The 22,342-nt window shown below is 42.3% G+C and overlaps 1 protein-coding gene across 1 annotated transcript in view; it reads left to right on the top strand.

Annotated features, from left to right (window-relative positions):
- PCLO (piccolo presynaptic cytomatrix protein) overlaps window positions 1-22,342 on the top strand; it is a 261,547-nt gene that overhangs the window by 132,627 nt on the left and 106,578 nt on the right. Inside the window, exons 4-6 of the mRNA XM_079975008.1 lie at window positions 8,342-9,865; window positions 11,170-16,096; window positions 16,525-18,536. Of these exons, the coding sequence (XP_079831134.1) occupies window positions 8,342-9,865; window positions 11,170-16,096; window positions 16,525-18,536 (8,463 nt within the window). The remainder of the gene's footprint in view (window positions 1-8,341; window positions 9,866-11,169; window positions 16,097-16,524; window positions 18,537-22,342) is intronic.

The raw sequence follows: 22,342 nt of genomic DNA, 5'->3' as shown, positions 1-22,342 counted from the left end.
TTTTTTCTGAATTCTGCTGCATTAGATACCAATTTCATGCAAATGATTTTGGTGAAACTCGACAAGCTGACATTAAGTTTGGTGATGATCCTAGAGCAGGAGTGGGGAGCCTATGGGACATGTGTTTCGGCATCTGCTGGCTGTGCAGCGCTTAACCCAATGTAAGAAAGACTTAAAGCAGCTGGATTTTTCATCAGTGAATTACCTTAGTTTTTGAAAAGAAATTGTATTAGGAATCGCAACTTTGCATTTTGTGGCCAATGACATTGTGTCGACACTGTTAAAAATGTACATACATGAGGAGCACCGATCCCACAATAAACACCTGTCTGGAAGCACTTCTTGTATCTACTGTGGACCTTCTGCCTACTCTGGATTCCGGCTCCAGGACTTCTTGGAGGTCAGGTATACAAGGGGCTGGTAGAACTGATGAATGATATCCCTTCTTGATGTGGCCTGCAGGAACAGAATCATTTTATATCTGCTGCATTGTCCACGCCACACAGTTTCCAGAGGCTGGAGCTGTAGTATTCAAGGATCAGGTTTCCCTAATGCTTCCTGTAGTCTCCAGCAGCTTTAATCAGCCTTCCACAGCCCCTCACCTCTGTGAATTTGTTTTAATGTGCCTCCTGGAAAAGGTACAGTAGTAATGAGATGAGTATTTCGAAGAATTGTGGAAGATCAGAGGTGGGTTAAATGAGAGTGGAGATCATTTGCAGTACTGATGAAAGCCATATGATGACGTGTGCGAAAGAGCAAAAGGCTAGTTGAAAGATTTAGATTAGAATAATGCATGATTGTTCAAAGTTGATATAAATGGTAATTGAAAATCATTGGATTAGTTTCCAAATGAATGCAACCCGGTGTTTCCTCATTGCTGTATGGTTAAAATGAGACGGTTAGACACAATGGTGACTATCAATTCAAGACAATAATAATATGAATGGGAGGTCATATACTGCCATTTAATTAAGCTTGCCTGGCATGTTCATTTGTTATGAATGTAAGTAAATGCAGATTCTTTCAGTCAGCTAGTTGGGAGCCTGCTTAAAAGAACCTGGGAAAGGTATAGTGCCATAGCAACAACAGGCCATGTGACCATGTTGCTATCAGCTGCACACCAAATATGATTACTGAGATTATTTTCTTTCTGCTCTGGTAACATGCAGCATCCTTTTCACTACTTATAATCAATTATTTTCATAGAAAAGACATGTTAAGACTGTGAATACAAAAGGCAGATCTTTAATTTAGAGAACATGAAGCATGGGAAATCTGAAATGTGAATTCCTGGTTTTCACGATGGATAGTACTATCACAATGAACTGTTGCTAACATGAAGTCAGATCTTTCTTTCTTTTTTGAGAATATTTTTTTATTAACCGACCAATCACATCAAATCAAACCAAATTACATAAATTCCAAATTACACAGCCGAATTTTAAATTTTTGTTGGGGGTACCCATATTTCAAGTTCCGAAGGGGATCCAATCAACTTATTGCTTCTTACTGCTGTTTTAATGTCCACAAATTTAACCTTATGATGTTCACAGTACTATCCAGTCCTTTTTTATTGTTTTTCCACATCTCTTGTTGTTATTTTCATATATTTTTCCTTTCTCTTTGTGACCTCTGATAGTCTCCACAAGCTGGTTAGAACATTTTGTAATCCTGCGTGAATATTATCTTTTTTTATCCAGTAGTCATATCCAGACGTTTTCCATATAACATCACTTCCATACATCAAAGCAGTCTTAGCGTCGTTAATCTTCACCAATCTGCCTCCTTTCTCAAAACCTCTGAGGAGATTCACCAGGAATGCAGTCTGAAAACAAGTCCCTTCTTCCTCCCGGCTATAAATCCTTTGGCAAGATGGCGACTCTGAATTAATTGCTGCGCCATTCCAAAAGCTCTTATTGCTTCTCGATCTCCATAAAGCATACTTTTGGTTAAAGTTTATCTCCACACAGACCTTAATCATCCTGCTTGGGTTAGTTCAACCGATGATTCTAATGAGGAGGGGTTCTTGTAAATCACATAGAAGGAAAGTAAAAAAGGTTCCCCCCCCCATTCAGTCCCGTTGTCAACATACCCAGCCTTTGGTGTATCTTCATCGTAAAATATTCCTGTTTCTCCAACCCATCGTCTTCTTTCACAGAGGTCACTTAAATTAGCAGACTTCACTCCCCTGCTTCACTTGAAATATGTTCATTTGCTTCTTTTGTAATTAATTATTCCAAATTGCTGCAGCTAGTGCGCGATCAGAGACAGCGTCCAGGAGAGCCAAGGTCCACACGGGGGCATTCTGCCTAGGGCCCTCGCCCCCTTTTTCGAATTTGGGGGTGATTTATGAGCACAGCAGGCAAGGGCAGTGTTCCCCATTTCCTTGGGGCAACAAGGGAGGCTGCCTACTCCCATAACAGCCTCTTAATTACCCCGTGTGGGTCGGAGAGATGGTATTGTCGGCCATCTTCCAATTCGCCCCCTAGTGGGCCCCCCCACATTAAGTCAGATCTTGACCTATTTCCAACATTAGCCAATAGCAGAGAACACCTTCGGCTGTATCTCTCACAATATTTGGCGTTTAAAATCTTAATCTTTTGCTGAATCGTGCAAATCACAACTTTGACTTTAAAAAAACACCAGCCTGGTTCACGTGACACAGTAAGCCAAACTGTGGCTTCCTGCAGCTGTGCAAATGTCTGGGCTCTTTTCAACTGCTCTGCCAAGCACAAGGTTTGGCTGAGTGTGCCGTCCAAACTGGGACTCATTTGTGGTTAAGCTACCTCCTTGCTAACCATGGTCAGTAGCCAAGAACCAAATTAGGCTACCACTCATAGTTAGTAATAGTAATAATAATAATAATAATAATAATAATAATAATAATTTATTATTTGTACCCCGCCCATCTGGCTGGGTTTCCCTAGCCACTCTGGGCGGCTTCCATAGAAACCAAAAATACACTAAAATATCACAGATTAAAAACTTCCCTGAAAAGGGCTGCCTTAAGATGTCTTCTGAATGTCAGGTTATTTATCGCTTTGATGACGCTTAGCTGTGAGTCTAAGGCCAACCTTTGCTTAGCTCAACACAAGCAGCAATAAACAGAACCAGGGAGGAGAAAAGCAAATACGAGAGCCACACCTTTGCACAGCCATGGCAAACCAAACTTTGGTATATCGCGTTGTATGAAACCAGGGCACTGTGTCCATTGCAAGAAGTACTCCTGGTTACATATAATTTTGATTATATTTTTAATACTGATTTTAATATTATATTTTTCAATTCCCATTGTGCACAATTAATATTATTAATAATGAATGCTATAATAATAATGCAAAAGAGATCATGTCCTGCAAGTGTATTTTTTAAACACTTGCCTACCTCATCATGTTTTTGAAAGGTTTCGCCATCCAGCATTTTCAAACTTATGCCTTCAGCATTCTTAGATGGGAATTACGGGAACACTCCACAATATGAAGTGAAATAGAGGATCTCAGGATCTCAGGTCAGGTCTGCCACTGGCACCACTTCTCCGCTCACCGTGCTGCCTCCGCCACTGGGGGGGGAAGTGACACTGGCATTGGCCCCAATTTCGGAGGAGATCTCACTGAAATTGCACAAAATCTCATGCATTTTCAGTCGAAATCAGCACTCATACCAGCAGCACTTCTGCACCAGCAGTGGAGGCAGAGCTGGGCAGGTCAAGGCAGCCTCAAGTTGCCGTCTTTGGGGTTTCTGCCTCAATCTGCCTCAGGTATTGTTGCCCTTTATAAAAATCTAAGAAAGAGATGCATTCAAAATGTTGAAGCTATTTCTTTACAAACATAGATATAAATTACAGAACAGCTCTGTTTGCTAAGCATGTAAAACTTTCCTACTGGAAAGAGCTGCAATGATGAAATACAAAGTTTAACAGCAAGAAAAGAAAAAAGGCAACATTAATATTGAAAATTAACCTTTGCATTTTGTGGGAGTTGGGTCTGTGCTTAAAGATAAAGGGACCCCTGACCATTAGGTCCAGTCACGGACGACTCTGGGGTTGCAGTGCTCATCTCGCTTTACTGGCCGAGGGAGCCAGCGTTTGTCCGCAGACAGTTTTTCCAGGTCATGTGGCCAGCATGACTAAGCTGCTTCTGGCGAAACCAGAACAGCGCACGGAAACGCCGTTTACCTTCCCGCCAGAGCAGTACCTATTTATCTACTTGCACTTGACGACCTTTTGAACTGCTAGGTGGGCAGGAGCAGGGACCGAGCAATGGGAGCTCACCCCGTTGCGGGGATTCAAACTGCCAACCTTGTGATCGGCAAGCCCTAGGCTCTGTGGTTTAACCCATAGCACCACCCACGTCAAATAGAGACTGTCAAATCTGTTGGTTGGGTTTCTCTCAGTTTCTCATTATTCAAATCTTAAATTCAGTTCTCCACATCAATTTGTGATTTCTTTGTTTTGTTAAAAAAAAGTCCTCATGAAAATTCATCAGCATTATACTGCAAATTTCTCCTATTATACAATTTTTTGCAACAATATTTCCCCTCAAATAATGCATTTTTCTATGTTATTTTCTCCAATATTTGCATTTTTATTCATGTTTTGTACACTTGGCAAAATAATTGCATTTGAAAATTCAGAGAATTCTGAAAGATGGCTGTGCTTCAGTTCTCATATTGTTTTGAAAATGCCTATCAGGCTTGCAGAAATGTGGTTGTGAAATTTGGAAGAATAGCAGTTTTAGTAAGAGGAGCAGAGATTTACCAAGGACAAGTAGTGTGAAATAGAGCAACTCCCCCCCCCCAAAAAAAAAACCTGGAATATATAAGGAAATCATACCAAAATTAAATAGCGCCAAACCAGTTGATCACATCCATTCTTTCTCCAAGTTACTGCTTCCATCAGTGTTTCTTCTGCACCCCCACATCTAGAAATCAGGGAGGCTAGAGGGCAGGGAGGCCAAGGTGAGAGGGGCTGAATGTTGATTTGAAATAATCAAATTGGCTACTGGATTTCTTACAATACTATTTCAGAGAACATTAGTGTTAGACCGGGGGTGGGGCGGAATGCCCATTTCTAGGGCCCTAATAAATATGGGTTGCAGGCAAACTGAAAAGATGGCCCCGGGAAGAAGCTTGTATTCAGGGCATGAGGTTAACTGAGGAGAAGACAAGGCTAAAGCTGAGGCATATGACTTCACGGTACAAAATTCAATTTTACAGAAAACCATTCTGACAGGGAACCAACAGCCTAGAGGCTGATGACATAATAAGGTTCATAGAATCTTTCTTTTACTTTACAGGCTTCAAATGAGCACGCAGTTCTCAAAACCTAACATGCACTGACAAGGCACTTTTTAAAAACCTGTGCACATTGGGAAAAAAGGATTTTACATTTGTTTCTTCCCTGGAAAACCCGCTGTAGAAAACTGTACAACAGAGACTCTAAGCAGAGCTGTATAAGCACAGACCTTACATATGCACTTTACTGAAAAGTAGTGTTTAAAAATAAGAGCTATAAAATTGAGTTCCGCTTATTGGGATTACTGAAGAGCTAGGACTTCTTATCTATACTTGACTAACCTGCAAAACAATGCCTATCTGTAGGGATATACAGTGGTACCTCGGGTTAAGTACTTAATTCGTTACGGAGGTCCATACTTAACCTGAAACTGTTCTTAACCTGAAGCACCACTTTAGCTGATGGGGCCTCCTGCTGCCGCTGCACGATTTCTGTTCTCATCCTGAAGCAAAGTTCTTAACCTGAAGCACTATTTCTGGGTTAGCGGGGTCTGTAACCTGAAGCGTATGTAACCTGAAGCGTATGTAACCCAAGGTACCACTGTATAGCCTGTTAACTGGGGAAAGGTAACATTATTCTCTAGCCCCAACTTACACCAATGGTGAAGTTGGGATCCTTTTGCAAATTTGATTGGAAAGGTGGGGAGAACGCATTTATATTTGTAGCTGGTGCTTTCTGGAATTGCAGTTTGGGCAAGTGCAAGAAATCTTGTACAATTTCATTTAGAGACAGTTGTGAGTAGGCGCCATGTTATTAGGCAGGTGAATTTTGCCTCAGGAAAGTGGATTTTGAGCTGATTGGGATTATAACTGCTGGGTTTTGCTTCATGTCCCCACCTCACCCCAAGCAGATTATAAATTCTGCTACAGAAATGCCTTTGTTCAAGTCTGCACATGGAAGGAAGAGATGGAAACAATGGGGGAGGGACGTTTTCTGTCGATCTTTGAAGAGGGACTCTGCGTTTCCTCTCATTCCTTTCGTAGCTTCACAAAACTAGCTTTCAGTAAGAAAGAGACAACTTAATTATTGTATGTAAGCTCTAGTTTTGCTATGTTGGTAGAGCATGAGCCTCTTAGGACTCAGCTACACAGGTCAATTTATAACGTTAAAATGTGTTATAAAAATGCGACACAGATGGCACTGTAGAGCAGAATCCAAAGTCAATGGCAGATTGCCTTGGGAGCTTCCCCCCCCCCCATATCGGTTTTTGTATATAGATCCAGCCTTAATCTCAGGATTGTGGGTTTGAGCCCCATGTTGAGTGAAAGATTCCTGCATTGCAGGGGGGTGAGACTAGATGACCATCATGGCCACTTCCAACACTATGATTTTCTGATTCTATTAAAAAGGCAGTATTATTCAGTATCCCTTTAGAGCACTGCTCATTTCTGAGGACTCTGATGTTTATGGCATGCATATTCTATAGGAACTGGTAGAATTCCCTTCTCTGGTCCCTACTGGAAATCACCTAGGAGGATTGCATTAAGTTGTTCCATGTCCTGCAGATTTTTGGCTTAGCAGGGCTGCAAACTGTGAGGAGGGATTTTTTTGGGCGGTGTTGCATGGCACTGGGCCAGATGACCACTGGAATTCCTCCCAGCTCTACAATTCTATGATTCTATCTATGATTCTATGAAAGGTTTCCTTGCTTCCCAACATTCATGGATGCTGCTATAACATGGTAGAGACTTACCACAGAAATCAGGGCATAATCAAGCCAAAGCTAAGCATTTTTCGCTCCCACTTATTTCAGTGGAGAGAGTTAAGTACGTGCATCTGTTGACTTTTGAACATCCTCTTAGCTTTTTAGCAACAGATGTGCCTCATTCTTGCATTGAAATAAGTTGCACATCTAACAAGGTAGAAATTGGCTGGGTCATTCCTCAGACTGTTGACTTAATGTATCCCAAAAACATTGAAAACTTTAAGAAAGTAATCATTACTGTTCTCTTTAACTTTGTCAAAAAATTGAAATTTAAAAATAGTACATTCCACAAAAATTAGTTTTGAAATTGCAGACTTTGGTGCTTTGTGTGTAAGAGTTAAATCTACAGTACAACAACACACAGCATGCAGTGAGTTATATTTTCCAGTGCTCTTTAAAAGAGCTTTTATCCCTAATTATTTTAGCCAGAGTCGGCCTTGTGAATATCTATTAGCAGTTGGATTTTATTCTAGGTATTAAATTAATAATAAAAAGCTTATTACAAGATTTCTGCTCAGAACTATACTTCCTTATACAGCTCAGTCGTTGGTGTTTTCAGATGATGCATGCCATGCATTCTTTGTCATGTCTGTTAAGCAAAGAATTCTCTTAAGTCTGTATGTTGAACTGGTAGTTGATTAATCAGTGGGAACAAATTTTAATCAGCAGGACAGAGATTGAATTGTACCCTTGTTTAAAACCATTTTGAACCAAGTAAGGAGAATGAAAATAATAATTTTTGCCTGCCCTAACAAGGAGTGGTGCTTTAATTTATTAAATCCTAAGTTATTTCACTCTGTTTTCAATATCTTTGAAAAGATCTCTGTATAAGAGTTTGCCTTTTTGTGAATATATTTACAGTTATATAGTCCATTTCAGTACAGGTAGTTAATCAACTACAACTCTTTAATCTCTGGGCACTCCTAATTTATGCTACTAAAATGGTAGCCATGGTTCTGTGGACAATATCTCCAATGATTTACAATATTTATTGGTTTTATCCAACTGATACAATCCTAACCATGTCCACTCAAAAGTAAGTTCTGTTGAAATCAGTGGTACTTACTCCCAGGTAAGTGGGGTTAGGACTGCAGTTTAACTCATACTTGGATTAGTCCCATTTAAATCCGTTCACTTTAAGTTAAACATGACTAATTTAAACCAATGATTTCAATAGGTATACATCGAGTATGACTTAGTTTGATACAACCCATTGTATATTTAGTGTCGCAGCCAAAAGTCTGTAAAGTCAGGGTGATGTTTAATATTTAATATTGCTTTAATATTGATATTTTAACACAGCAAATATCCTTAATTAATGTAACGTTATTTTTATATTATAGGTACAAGAATGGCTGTGCTTAAACTGCCAGACACAAAGAGCATTATCAGGACAGCTTGGGGATATGGACAAAATAACACCTCCTGTACTTTCAAAATCATCACCCAAGCCATCAACTGCTCCTCAAAGCCAGGCTAAACCTGTTGAGCAGAAGACTTCAGCTCAAATGCTGGAAAAGCCAAGAGGAGGAATGGGAATTCAGAAGGAAGATTCAAAACTTCAACAGGGCAAATTGGCAAAGGCAATTTCATCTGATAAAATCCAGGAAGGTACACAAAGGGAAGATTCAAAAGTTCAACAAGAAAAATTGGCATCAACTGATAAAATTATTCAAAGCACTTCAAAGGAAGATTCAAAAATTCAGAAGGAAAAATTGGCTGATCAAATTCCCAAAGAAGAGCCAAAACTAACCACAAAGCCATCTGCCAATAAGATCTCAGAAGGCATTCAAAAGGAAGAGCCAAAGGAGCTGGGGAAAATATCTGATAAAATTCAGAAGGAAAACCCAGAGCTTCAGCAGGTAACATTGGGCAAGACTGTATCAGCTGAGCAAATTCGGAAGGAGGACCCCAAGATCCAGCAAGCGAAATTGTCAAAAACACCATCTGCTGATCAGATTCGGAAGGAGGACCCAAGGATCCAGCAAGTGAAATTGGCCAAAACACCATCTGCTGATCAGATTCGGAAGGAGGACCCAAAGATCCAGCAAGCGAAATTGGCCAAAACACCATCTGCTGATCAGATCCGGAAGGAGGACCCCAAGATCCAGCAAGCGAAGTTGGCAAAAACACCATCTGCTGATCAGATTCGGAAGGAGGACCCCAAGATCCAGCAAGCGAAATTGTCAAAAACACCATCTGCTGATCAGATCCGGAAGGAGGACCCCAAGATTCAGCAAGCGAAGTTGGCAAAAACACCATCTGCTGATCAGATCTGGAAGGAAATCCAAAAGGAAGATGCAAAGCTTGAGCAAGAAAAGTTGACAAAAGTACCCTCAGATGAGACAATTAAAAGAGCTGATCCAAAATTCCAGCAAGCAAAACTGGCCAAAGTTCCATCCGCTGCTCAAATTCAGCAGGAAAACTCAACTTTATCTCAGGAGGAGATAGTGAAGACAGCCTCTGCTGAGCAGATTCAAAGGGATGGTGTGGAACTTCAGCAGAGAAAACTGATAGAAACACCTCAGAGGGATCCAGCTTCTTCCAAGTCAAGTAACGATCAAACACAATTGACAGAAACCCTGGAAGGTGACACCAGGTCTCTACCCTCACAAGAAACACCCCCTTTTCCTGAGCCCAAACATAAACCAGACATGGCTGTGGTAGAAGAGCAGTTTTCTGAAGCAAAACTAGAAGCCAAGGTACGAAAAGAAACAATAAAACAGGAGGAGGTAAAAAAAGAGGATTCAGTGATGACTATTCCAGAAACCATATCTAAAGCTCAGAAATCTCAAAAAGAAGAAATCTCTGCTCAGCCAGTACCTTTGCCAAAGCCTGATCATGCGGAAGCACTGAGGGAGAAAGCAGTGAGTATTTAACTTTCCTTCCCAACTCTTCCTTCATTGAATGACATGGGGCCAGATCCTAGAAACAATGATCACAGCCTATGCAAGTTTCAGCATTTTTTCCCCATTTATCTCAGTGAGAGAAATGTCAAGCATTTATGCCTCACTCTCCAACTGAAATAAATAGAAATTTAAAGCGCTTTAACTTTTCCTGAAGTGCACCCAATTTGTTTTGAATGACTAACTTTAATTCACACCACGTTTTTTACTGACATAGAATGACTAAAACAAGTCATAAATTGGTGGCAGGTCCATGCAGATTTGGTTTTGGTAGGTTCGTGTATACTGAAATGAACAAAACCTGCCCAACTTCATTAATAAGTTCATGCATTCATGCCTATACTTACTTTCAAAACTGTTGTTTCCTACAAATTATCAAATTATCAGATATTAAGAGAAGAGTCTCTGTGATGTTAAGAACGCTGTCAAGTGTGATAAAAGACTTCCTTTAAATTATCTGTAATTGGTCGTTGAGATGCTGTAGATTCATTTAGTTGATCTTTGATATAGCACAGGAGAGCTTCATGGTATTCTAAAAGGTTTCAGGGTTTGGTGAACAGGCTTTGGGCTACATACCACAACCTATGAATAAGCTTCAGTTAGAATCCATACATTTCTATTTTCCACAATGTTGTAAGAGGAGCTAAAAAACAAACAAACCCCTTGCCCTCCCAAATGCTGAGAAATATCATTTTAATGCTCCAAGGGCAATGGATATCAGTTTCCTCCCGCAATCATGAGGGTCCAAATCCTAGCCTATAAAAAACAACAGCACAATAAGTAAAATAGGTTTTGGGGGGAAAATGCCTATAATCATAGCAAATCTTCCATATTTAATTTTCATTCTCCCACCAAGGTTGTCGAAAATAGATGATCTTTTCATGAATTTGCCAACCCCCTATTAAAACTATCCAAATTTGTGTTCATCACCAAATTTTCTTGATAATAATTTTCCCCCTATTTGCACTGCATAAAAGCTTGTCAGAATGAATTTCAGTTGAATTATTGAACAGAGCATAATTACATTTAATTGAAAAAGTCTTATTTCAAGTGGCATTTTTGTGATTAAAATTATTGGATAAGAGAATTAGTATATTTCTCCACTTCTAGTTTAGCACTTTAACCTAACTGTTAAACTGTTTCTGTTAACTGACCATTTTTATCATGATCATAATAGATATTAACATTATTTTGGATGAGTGATGCTATTATTTAATTAGTTGAATCTGAATCTTAATATGTGTGTGCGCTCATATATATTTCAGGAAAAAGAAGATGACAAATCAGACACATCAGGCTCACAGCAGCAAAAAAGTCCACAAGGTCTAAGTGACACCGGTTACTCATCTGATGGCATCTCAAGTTCACTTGGTGAAATTCCCAGTCTTATTCCAAGTGATGAAAAGGATGTTTTGAAAGAAACTTGTATAAAAGAAAGCCTTTCACATGAAAGCAGCCCAACCAGTCCCTCGGATCTTGCTAAGCTAGAAAGCACTGTGTTATCCATTTTGGAAGCTCAAGCAAGTTCCCTCATTGAAGAGAAGCCTGTAAAGACCAAAGACCTTTATGGTGTCTATAGTGAGCAGGCAAAAGAGCCACATAGAGCAAAGTCCACACCTAGCACACAGGAATCTTACAGTTCTGATGAGGATTTGGCAAAACCAAATATTCAAGAAAAAGATGGAAGAGATTCTGCAGAGGTAAGTAAGCAAGGTGTATCTTCTCGGAAGGGGTACAAGCAGAAGACAGAAGCGACAGAAGATACATCAACAAGAAGGCAGCGCTATGACTCTGTAGAAGATAGCAGCGAGAGTGAGAATTCACCTGTCCCACGGAGAAAAAGACGGACCAGCGTTGGGTCTTCCAGCAGTGATGAATACAAACCAGAAGACAGTCCAGGGTCAGGTGACGATGAAGACTTCATTCGAAAACAGATCATGGAGATGAGTGCTGATGAAGATGCGTCAGGTTCTGAAGATGATGAATTCATGAGAAACCAGCTGAAAGAAATCTGTACAAGTGAGAGTCAAAAGAAGGAAGAAGTGAAAAGCAAAAAAGCAATAGCTGGAAAACATAAGAGGATGACGCGCAAAAGTAGCACAGGTTATGAAGAGGATGCCAGCAGACGCCATTCCTGGCATGATGATGATGATGAGACCTTTGATGAAAGTCCAGAACCAAAATACAGGGAAACAAAAAGTCAAGAAAGTGAAGAGATCACTGTAACAGGAGGAGGTCTTCGGCGTTTCAAAACAATAGAACTTAATAGCACAATAGCAAATAAATATTCTGAGGAATCTGAACAACCAAAGAGAAGTCTATATTTTGATGAAGAACCAGAGTTAGAGATGGAGAGTCTTACAGATTCACCAGAGGATAGGTCAAGAGGAGAAGGTTCTTCAAGTCTTCATGCCTCCAGTTTCACTCCAGGTACATCTCCTACGTCTGTGTCATCCCTTGATGAAGATAGTGACAGCAGTCCCAGCCACAAAAAAATGGGTGGAGAAAGTAAGCAGCATCGTAAAGCCAGGCATCGTACGCATGGTCCTCTTCTTCCAACTATTGAAGATTCTTCCGAAGAAGAGGAGCTTCGGGAGGAGGAAGAGTTGCTAAAAGAGCAGGAGAAGCAACGCGAATTAGAGCAGCAGCAACAACAACAGCAACAGCAGCAAAGGAAGAGCTCTAGCAAAAAATCCAAGAAAGACAAGGATGAGCTCAGAGCCCAGAGAAGAAGAGAACGGCCAAAGACACCACCAAGTAACCTATCTCCGATTGAGGATGCTTCTCCGACAGAAGAATTGCGTCAGGCAGCAGAAATGGAGGAACTACATCGGTCTTCCTGTTCTGAATATTCCCCAAGTATTGAGTCAGATCCTGAAGCTTTTGAAATCAGCCCAGAAAAAATAATAGAAGTGCAGAAGGTTTACAAATTACCTACAGCTGTCTCTTTATATTCTCCAACGGAAGAGCAGCCTGTTGAGTTTGTCAAAGAAGAGAGCGGTCAAAAGCCTTTAAGAAGTGCTGAAGAGGTATATGAAGAAATCCTGCATACATCCCACAAAGCTAAGCCACTTCCAGATGTAAATGAAAAAGACGAAGTGTTTGAGAAAGAGCCTTTATATGGTGGCATGCTAATAGAGGACTATATATATGAATCTTTAGTAGAAGATGCCTATAGTGGAGCTATGGAGGCTAGCCTCATGACAAGGCAAGAAGAGGGTGATGAATTTAGCCAACTGAAAGAAAAAACATCAGCGCCCCCAGATCAGATATATGGGGAACCTATGCAAAAGCCTACCAGCTTACAAAAGGACTATTACAGGATAGAGTCTTTGCATTCAGGTATGCCTCAAGAAGACATTGTGTCTAGCTCTTACATCATGCCAGAAAGTCATGAGATAATCGTACTGGACAGTGTGGCACCATCTTCAAGTGATGAAAAACAGCTCTTGGATGCAGATGCTGCTTATGAGGAACTTATCAGGCGACAACAAATGCAGTTGACTCCAGGCTCCAGTCCTACCCAGCCATCTCCTGAATTAATTACGGTTTCAGATACAAAAACGAGCATATCTGGAGAGGTAACAGAAAGCGCCTCCCTGACGTCAAGCACTATTTCATCCAGTTCAGACATACTTTCAGTAAGCTCTTCGGTGCTTCCTATTCCGGATGTCAAAATTACTCAGCACTTCACAACTGAAGAAATAGAGGATGAATATCTCACAGATTATGCCCGAGAGATTGAAGAAATAATTTCCCACGAAACATCCATATTGATGTACTCAGAGGCCTCAGAAAGTGCCACGTCCATTATACCATCAGATACGTCTTCCCTAACATCATCCACATCTTCAGTTTACACCACTGGTAGTTCTTCACCAGATGGCGTGATTTCAGGTTACATAGAAACAGTGGATGCTATTAGCAAATTTCCAGATTCCGAAGGGACCAGCTCAGTGACCCAAGTTCCTATAAGTTCCACAAAAGAGTACTCTGAAGCTGCTAAGGAGACCCTTGCAGATCAGGTTATGGTTTCCCTTTCTAAAACTGAATCCTTTGTATCAGCCTCTGTAGAAACAAAGCCCAAGCCCTTAGTTTCTGTTTCTGATGCCATAGAAACGTTCCCACCACAAGATGAGAAAGCTGTAAAAGATGCAGCCAAGTTTGATGTTATGAAGGGACTTTATGAAGACAAACAGGCAAGACCTCCTGTGACCATAACAGCTCCAGTATCCTCCTCTGCCATGCCTACTGTATCTGTGTTGCCACCTGCCATTTCTCCAGTTCCCCCTGTTACACCCCAAACATTTTCATTTTACAAAAGCTCTTCTTTTGAGTCTCCAGCTCAGCCACCCCCACCACCTCCACCCCCACCTCCTCCACCTCCACCCCCACCTCCTCCACCTATTCTGCCCAAACCAGCTATTTATCCTAAAAAGAAACCCCTAGCTAAGGCTCCAGTGACCACAACTCCCATCCTAGTACCATCTGCCAGTGACGTCAAAACAACAACATCTGCTATAAACATGACTGGACCACCCGTCACAAAAATGTACACATCAACACCCCCTCCTGTTCCTCCCAAGCCAGCTTCAATTCCAGCAGGACTTGTGTTCACTCACAGACCTGCCGAAATAATAAAACCCCCTATTGCTCCCAAACCAGCAGTTCCTCAGCTACCGACCACTGTTCACAAACCAGCAGAAACACAGCCAAAACCAGTGGGTTTGTCTTTCACCAGCAGTATGACTTTGAACTTGGTTTCCCCTGCAGAGTATAAGTTGCCATCCCCTACTTCCCCTCTGTCTCCACATTCTAATAAATCTTCCCCAAGACTGTCCAAATCCTCAGGGGAAACCTATGTTGTTATCACGTTGCCCTCTGAGCCTGGCACTCCCACAGAGTCTATTACCAGTCAGGCAATTACCAGTTGGCCTTCAGGATCTCCCCCTAAAGAACAGGGTCCACAGGTTGTACAATCATTATTCACTCCAACTATGACTGCTCTGCAAATGCAAAGCATAAGTGATCGAAGCAAATATGGTCCAGGAGCTTTGCAATCTGTTTCTCCTGTTCCTGTCAGTGCACGGTCAGTTTTTGAGATAGCTCCTAGTTCAGCAACAGAATTAATATCAACAGAGGTTGCCAGGACTACAGTGTCTTTGCTCAAAAATGCTGGATTAGATAGTGTTTCCATAACCATACCCCCAGAGCCGGCACATATCATTGAACCACCCAGATATAGAGAGAACGGGAGATTCCATGTTTTTGGTGATGTCATTGATCTTCGCACCTTGACTAAAATGGATGTGGAAAGGGCAGGTAGCTGCATGGACCTATCCTCTGCTCCCACGGATGTGAGAAGGCAAATTATGGCAAGTGACACTTTGGGTCGGCCAGTAAGCACTGTTCAGCCAGCTATCATAAATCTCAGTGCTGCATCGACAGCTGGTATCTCTTTAGCACCAGTCACTGAAACATTTACAATAGTGACCTGCACAGCTACTGTAAGCTATAGTACAAGTACAGAAAGCCTTGTAGATCTGGGGCATGCAATGACAACTCCACTGCAGCTAACAACAGCAAAACATTTTGAGCCTGGACCTAGAGTAACAGGTGTCCAGGGACTCTCTGCAGACAGAGATGAGGTGCCAATAAATTTGTCCCTAGGTACTCCAGCCACATGGGGCACTACAAAGCCTGCTATGGTACCTCCTGTGGGTGTAACCAATGGTTGGACGGACATTTCCACTACTCATGAACCAGTCGAGAGTGAAGTAGTTGATCTCAGCACCACAAAATCCCACAGAACCATGGTGACAGTGGATGAAACAACTTCAGGAATTGTTACCACTGTAATAGAAGATGATGAAAAACCTGTGGACTTGACTGCAGGGAGAAGGGCTGTTTGTTGTGATGTTATTTACAAGCTACCATTTGGCAGGAGCTGTACAGCTCAAGCCCCCGCCACAACACTACCTGAAGATCGTTTTGGTTATAGAGATGATCACTATCAGTATGACCGCTCAGGGCCCTATGGTTATAAAGGAATAGGAGGTATGAAACCTTCTATGTCAGATACCAATTTATCAGAGGCCGGACTTTTTATGTACAAAAGCAAGAATACCTTTGATTACCAAGTTGGGGCAACAGATGTAGCAGTAGACTTAACTTCTGGCAGAGTAACAACAGGTCAGTATGACAAGGCCTCAGATCTTACTTTGAAATATAGTAATGGTGTTGCTCATCTCATTTCAGGATGAATTATTTTTATTTTCTATTTTTTCTTCCCTTTTTTATTAAAATTTATGTTGGACATTGTGGCAAACTGTGCTGGGATTTATACATGCATTTTTATTTTTATTTTTATTTTTTGTTTCTTCGTTACATAAATCGTTTTGCACAAAGAGGTACCTGCATGTGCCTGCATGTTCAGGAAATGCTTCCCCCCCTCCCTTCCCTCCTGCACAGCTAATGTAGAGCATTAAAGTGAAGATTTGCATGCAGCTGCCCCCTGCTCTTCCGCTCATTTAACTCATCTTGATGGGATGGCTTGCAGAACTCGCAAAAAAGGGCTTTGTTTTGAAAGACTGGACTATAACTCTGCCCTGTAATTTCAGGTGAAGTTATGGATTACTCAAGCAAGATTACGGGTCCTTACCCAGAGACTCGGCAAGTAATTTCTGGCATTGGGATCAGTGCACCTCAGTATTCCCAAGCACGAATAGTACCATCCATAGGATCCCCTTATGGCATTGGAAGTGTTTTGAGATCATCTAATGGAGTTGTTTATTCATCTGTTGCGACTCCAGTGCCATCCACATTTGCTATCACCACACAACCTGGTTCTATTTTCAGTACTTCCGTTAGAGACCTACCTGCTCTTCAGACAGTTGACACAATGCCCTCATTATCAAACTTACAACATAGCCAGGCACTTCCAAGATCATATGATTTCTTGACAACTGTAGCCTCTGAGAAAGAGGGTGCAATTACTGACATCGACATTGACCCAGGGTTGCAACCTCTTCCTATGGAAGCCATTACTAGTGAACCAACCAACTTGATGCCTGTTTTCACTACAGCTTCAGAAGCTTTTGTAGATATAATTGAGGATGAAGCTACACACCTCATTGCCCCCGAAGAAGGCAAACAGCAGCACCTTGACTTGGAGCGCGAGCTTCTAGAGCTCGAAAAACTACAGCAGCAACGTTTTGCAGAGGAGCTTGAGTGGGAGCGTCAAGAAATTCAGCGGTTCAGAGAACAAGAGCAATTCATGGTTCAGAAGAAGCTTGAGGAGTTGCATTCTATGAAGCACCACCTCTTATATCAGCAAGAAGAAGAGAGGCAGGCACAGTTCATGATGAGGCAGGAAACATTAGCGCAGCAGCAACTGCACATTGAACAAATCCAGCACCTGCAGCAGCAGCTCCACCAGCACTTGGAAGAGCAGAAGATCCACCAGATCTATCAGTACAATTACGAACCTTCTGGAACCGTGTCTCCACAGACGACCACAGACCAAGTCATCCTTGAAGGCCAGTACGCTGCTGCCCCCAACGGGCAGTTTTGGGCTGGTGATGAAGCCACTACCACTGCTTCTGCTGTGCTGGGAATCGAAATTCCACAAAGCCAAGCCTGGTACACAGTTCAGTCAGATGGTGTAACTCAGTACATTCCCAGGCCTGGCCTGCTAAGCTCTGTCTCAGAGATGTCTCTTAAAGACGTGGATGTGAGAGAGGAAAAGCAGTTGAAAAAGAGGAGCTCCATGCCAAAGCTGCGTGGCCCATATGAGGAACTTGACGGAGCTCTGGAAGAAGAGCCTAGGTGTCTTAAAAAGATAGTGGAGAGTGGAGTTCAAACCGACGATGAGGATGGTGCAGACATGGGCTATGCAGACAGGAGGAGGAGAACGAAAAAGAGTGTGGATACAAGTGTTCAGACAGACGATGAGGACCAAGATGAATGGGATCCGACCAACAGGTCAAGGAGGAAAGCCCGTGTGGGGAAATACGAAGGTACCACTGAGGCAGACAAGCCTAAGCCGTTTCCCCAAGTCGCCAGTATTGCAGTGCAAACGGTGGCAGAGATATCCGTACAAACAGAGCCAGTAGGGACAATACGGACCCCTTCAGCAAGGGCCCACCTAGATGCAAAGATAGAAATCGTAAAACACATTTCAGCTCCAGAAAAGACATACAAAGGAGGAAGTTTGGGGTGTCAGACAGAAACTGATTCAGACACCCAAAGCCCCCAATACCTCACAGCTACCTCCCCTCAGAAAGATAAAAAGCGCCCAACACCTTTAGAAATAGGTTACTCTTCACACCTCCGGCCAGAACCCACACTTCAGGTAGCCCCTTCCCCTCCCAAATCTCCCAAAGTACTTTATTCTCCCATTTCGCCTGTATCTCCGGCTGCAGTTATAGAGTCGGCCTTTGTGCCCTATGAGAAGCCTGTCCCTGAAGACCTTAGTCCTCAGAAGATTCTGCATTCCGAGGTCCCCAAGATTCCGCAGCTGAGCCCCAAGTCCGCCAAGGTGATGCAGCGCTCTTTGTCTGACCCCAAACCGCTGAGCCCAACAGCCGAAGACCCTTCCAGAGCACATTTCCCATACACGGATGGTTTCTTGGTAAGACCCCTTCTTTCTTCAAAGTACAAGTTCATTTTGAGCGACATCCTATGTATTATAATAAGCACTGCTTCATTAACTTGATCTATGTATGTGAATGGTATTTGGGCAATACTGGCAATGAAGCTCTGGTACTTTTGAAACCTGATAGGAGGTGTTTATTTTATTCTTAATTAGACATGGAACTGCAAGGAAGGTGGAACATGGTGCTGCTTCAAAATAAAATGGGAAATACTTAAATGAGAGTTAATCCCAATGTTTATTGGAATCAGTGTTGAAAAGGAATTTACTAGTTTCCTCCATAGTTAAATTGTTTTCATATACAGTGGTGCCTCGCAAGACGGAAAACTCGCTAGACGAAAGAGTTTTCCGTTTTGGAGGTGCTTCGCAAAACGAATTTCCTATGGGCTTGCTTCGCAAGACAAAGATGTCTTGCGAGTTCCTGCGGTTCCCCCCCCCCTTTTTCTAAGCCGCTAAGCCGCTTATCCGCTAAGCCGCTAAGCCGACAAGCCTCTAAAAGCCACTAAACCGCTAATAGCGCTAATCCACTAAGCCGTCAATGGGCTTGCTTCGCAAGACGAAAAAACCGCTAGACGAAGAGACTCGCAGAATACATTCTTTTCGTCTTGCGAGGCACCACTGTAATTCCTTTCAGAAATCTAGTTTAGTAGCTTGGAATGCACATACACCCATTACTTGCATCAAGGAAGTGTGCTAAGAAATTGGAATCATAGAATTGTAGTTGGAAGTGACCCCAAGGATCATCTAGTGCAACCCCCTGCAGTGCAGGAATCTCAGCTAAAGCGTCCATGACAGATGGCCATCCAAACTCTGATTAAAAACCTCCAAGGAAGGAGAATCCACCACTGACCAAGGGAGTCCATTTCACTGTAGAATAGTTCTTACTGTCAGAAAGTTCTTCCTGGTGTTGAGTCGGAATCTCCTTTCTTGAAATTTGAAGCCATTAGTTCAGGTCCTAGCCTCTGGAGCAGCAGAAAACAAGCTTGCTCCATCTTCCATGTGACAGCCCTTGAGATATGAAGATGGCTATCGTATCTCCTATTCTCCAGGCTGAACATACCCAGCTCCTTCAGCTGTTCCTCATAAGGCTTTCCAGACCCTTGATCATCTTGGTTGCCCTCCTCTGCACATGTTCCAGCTTGTCAACATCCTTCTTAAATTGTGGTGCCCATAATTGAACACAGTATTCCAAGTGTGGTCTGACCAAGGCACAGTAGATGGGTACTATTATTTCCCTAGATCTGGACACCATACTTCTGTTGATGCAGCATGGAATAGCATTCACTTTTTTGCTGCTGTATCACACAGTGAGTTTTCACAAGTGCCAAAATGATGTTACTGTTGCCCAGTAGCAGCTGGTGTGGCAAGAAACCCACAAGCCCACCTTCCCAACATAGGCACCGCCACAACTTACCTGAACAGCACTGGGGCAGGCCAGAGTAACGTGGCAGTAAGCTTGGGATTGCATGGACATACTGGTAGAAACAGTCTGACTCTTCCAGCTGTGCATAGACCCAGCCTCACTGCTGCCCCACCCTAGTACCCTCCTAGTAAACTGTGCAGACACACCAACAGTAGAGCTGGATTAGCTCTGCTGGTGCATCTGTACTGCCCTGACCTCATTGCCACCCTGTTCTGCCTCAGCCCAGTTCAGGTAAGCTGTAGCAGAAGGGTTCCACAGCACTGCCCAGTGACAGCAGCTGCTATTGCCGTTGTCCCTTACCTTATTTCAAAGGAGACCTAATTCCCTAGCATGGCGGCCATGTGTTGTCTGAACATTGTAGGATCCCACAAAATGCCTAACATTCTTCCTTCCATAACTGTATATTCCATAGTAAAACAAAACATTTTTCCTGATTTCAGGATCTGTCAGTTCGGCCAAGTAGTGTTCCTAAGTAAATTGTGTTTCAAATGCTTTTTGTAAAGTAGTTGTTCATAAGTCTCCTTGTATTACTATTTCTTCAGCTCTCAGAGAAAGAAGTACTTTAGAAACGTTTTTTTGCTGACAGTTTAAACTGAGATAAACTTTAGTGTTGAGAAGTAACTTATAGATTTGCTTCCACCACAGGATTTTAAACAATGAGACTATTTTTGAACTGGTTGCATCAAGCAAATCCTCCCAAGTTTATCAATTCCTTGCATAATTTTAATCCCAAAATACAAAAGCAGCTGTTTTAGTTTTCGGAACCCTGCTTTCTCTTCACACTAAAGAGCTTGGGATATTACTAGTGGAATGATTGTTCCTAGTTTAAATATTATTTCTACCATTAGTCAATAAAAACAATCACCCTTAGGTGAACAACTTAAAGATTTAAGCAAACATCCTAAGCCTACTTGTGAGTCAGAGAATAGATTCATATTGTCTAGATATATTACAGTTTATAAGTAAAACTGGTTTGCCCAAGCTTGCCCATCATGTAAGAACATGGGCTGATAATGGATTTGAACCATAGCTGTCAACTTTTCCCTTTTCTTGCGTGGAATCCTATTTAGAATAAGGGAATTTCCCTTAAAAAAAGGAAAACATTGACAGCTATGATTTGAACCCACTTTGCCAGTTCCAAAAACATGGTACTCGCTCATCTGGAACCAGGTGGCATTCTGTTGTTCTAAAGCAGGCTTCCTCAACCTCGGCCCTCCAGATGTTTTTGGCCTACAACTCCCATGATCCCTAGCTAGCAGGACCAGTGGTCAGGGACGATGGGAACTGTAGTCTCAAAACATCTGGAGGGCTGAAGTTGAGGAAGCCTGTTCTAGGAGCAGGAATACTGGGAAAGGGAGGCTAAATGAGGCTGTGGTCAAACTTTCCCTGATTTTACATGGTTTACATATCTTGATATGGCATAGAGGTGCCAACATGCCCTCAGGATTGTGGGTGCCCACCGCAATGTGGACGTCACATGCACTACGCGCAAGCTACGTGTGGCATCACATGTCTGCATTGCGGCAGCGGCTCCTCTTCCTCCTTCTCCGTGGGGAGGGGCTTGGACTCAGAGAGATTCTGCTTCCATGTCTGAGGCAACCCCCCGCGCTTGGAAAAGGGTGCCTCGCTCACTGGCTGCAGAGGGCGGAGCTGAACTGCTTCTTTCTTGGAGACAGTGCTGCCTCCTGCTGGCTTTTCTCATTGACTTTGTGGGTGCCCGGCTTCTAGAATTATATTATTGTGTGTGCCCAGGTACCCACGGCCCCTGGAGTTGGCTCCTATGTCAAGTCAAGCATTCATTTGTCACTTTGCATGCCTTTATGTAACCTTCAAACATCAGTAAATGAGTGCAAATGTTTGGGGGTTGATTCACCCTTGCAGGGGTGTTAACTTTATTGAGCAATGACTAGAAATCAGCCAATTCAAGTTCCAATAATATAATAAAGATAGGAGTATATTGCTCCTTTATCGTGTTTTCTGTATTGAGTGCTTTGTAGTGAATGTTAAAAGTAAAAATTCTTTCTAATTACAGCATTTTACTTAGAACAAGGAACTATGGGTATAGAATCTATTGTGCCTTGGATTAAGCTCCATATAATTAATAATCTTTATTCAGTTGGTAGCTGTGCAAATCCTCTTCTGGGGAACCCAAGTCTCAAGGGAAGATATCTAGGAAAAGTGCCAAAATCTGTTGGCACATCTGTTCCATTTGGAAACAGGGCAAACTTTTGCCCTTAACATCCTCTGAGGGAATAATTATTTGGGAAACGTCCAGTTTGGAAGCATGGCAAACATTTTATCAGTTTGTCTCTGTTTAGATTCATGCCAAGTGTTCCTGCCCCAAACAAACAGATGCACACAT

The sequence above is a fragment of the Podarcis cretensis genome (assembly GCF_951804945.1).
Source record: "Podarcis cretensis genome assembly, chromosome: 5".
Lineage (NCBI taxonomy): Eukaryota > Metazoa > Chordata > Lepidosauria > Squamata > Lacertidae > Podarcis > Podarcis cretensis.
This window is presented reverse-complemented; position numbering and strand designations above follow the sequence as displayed.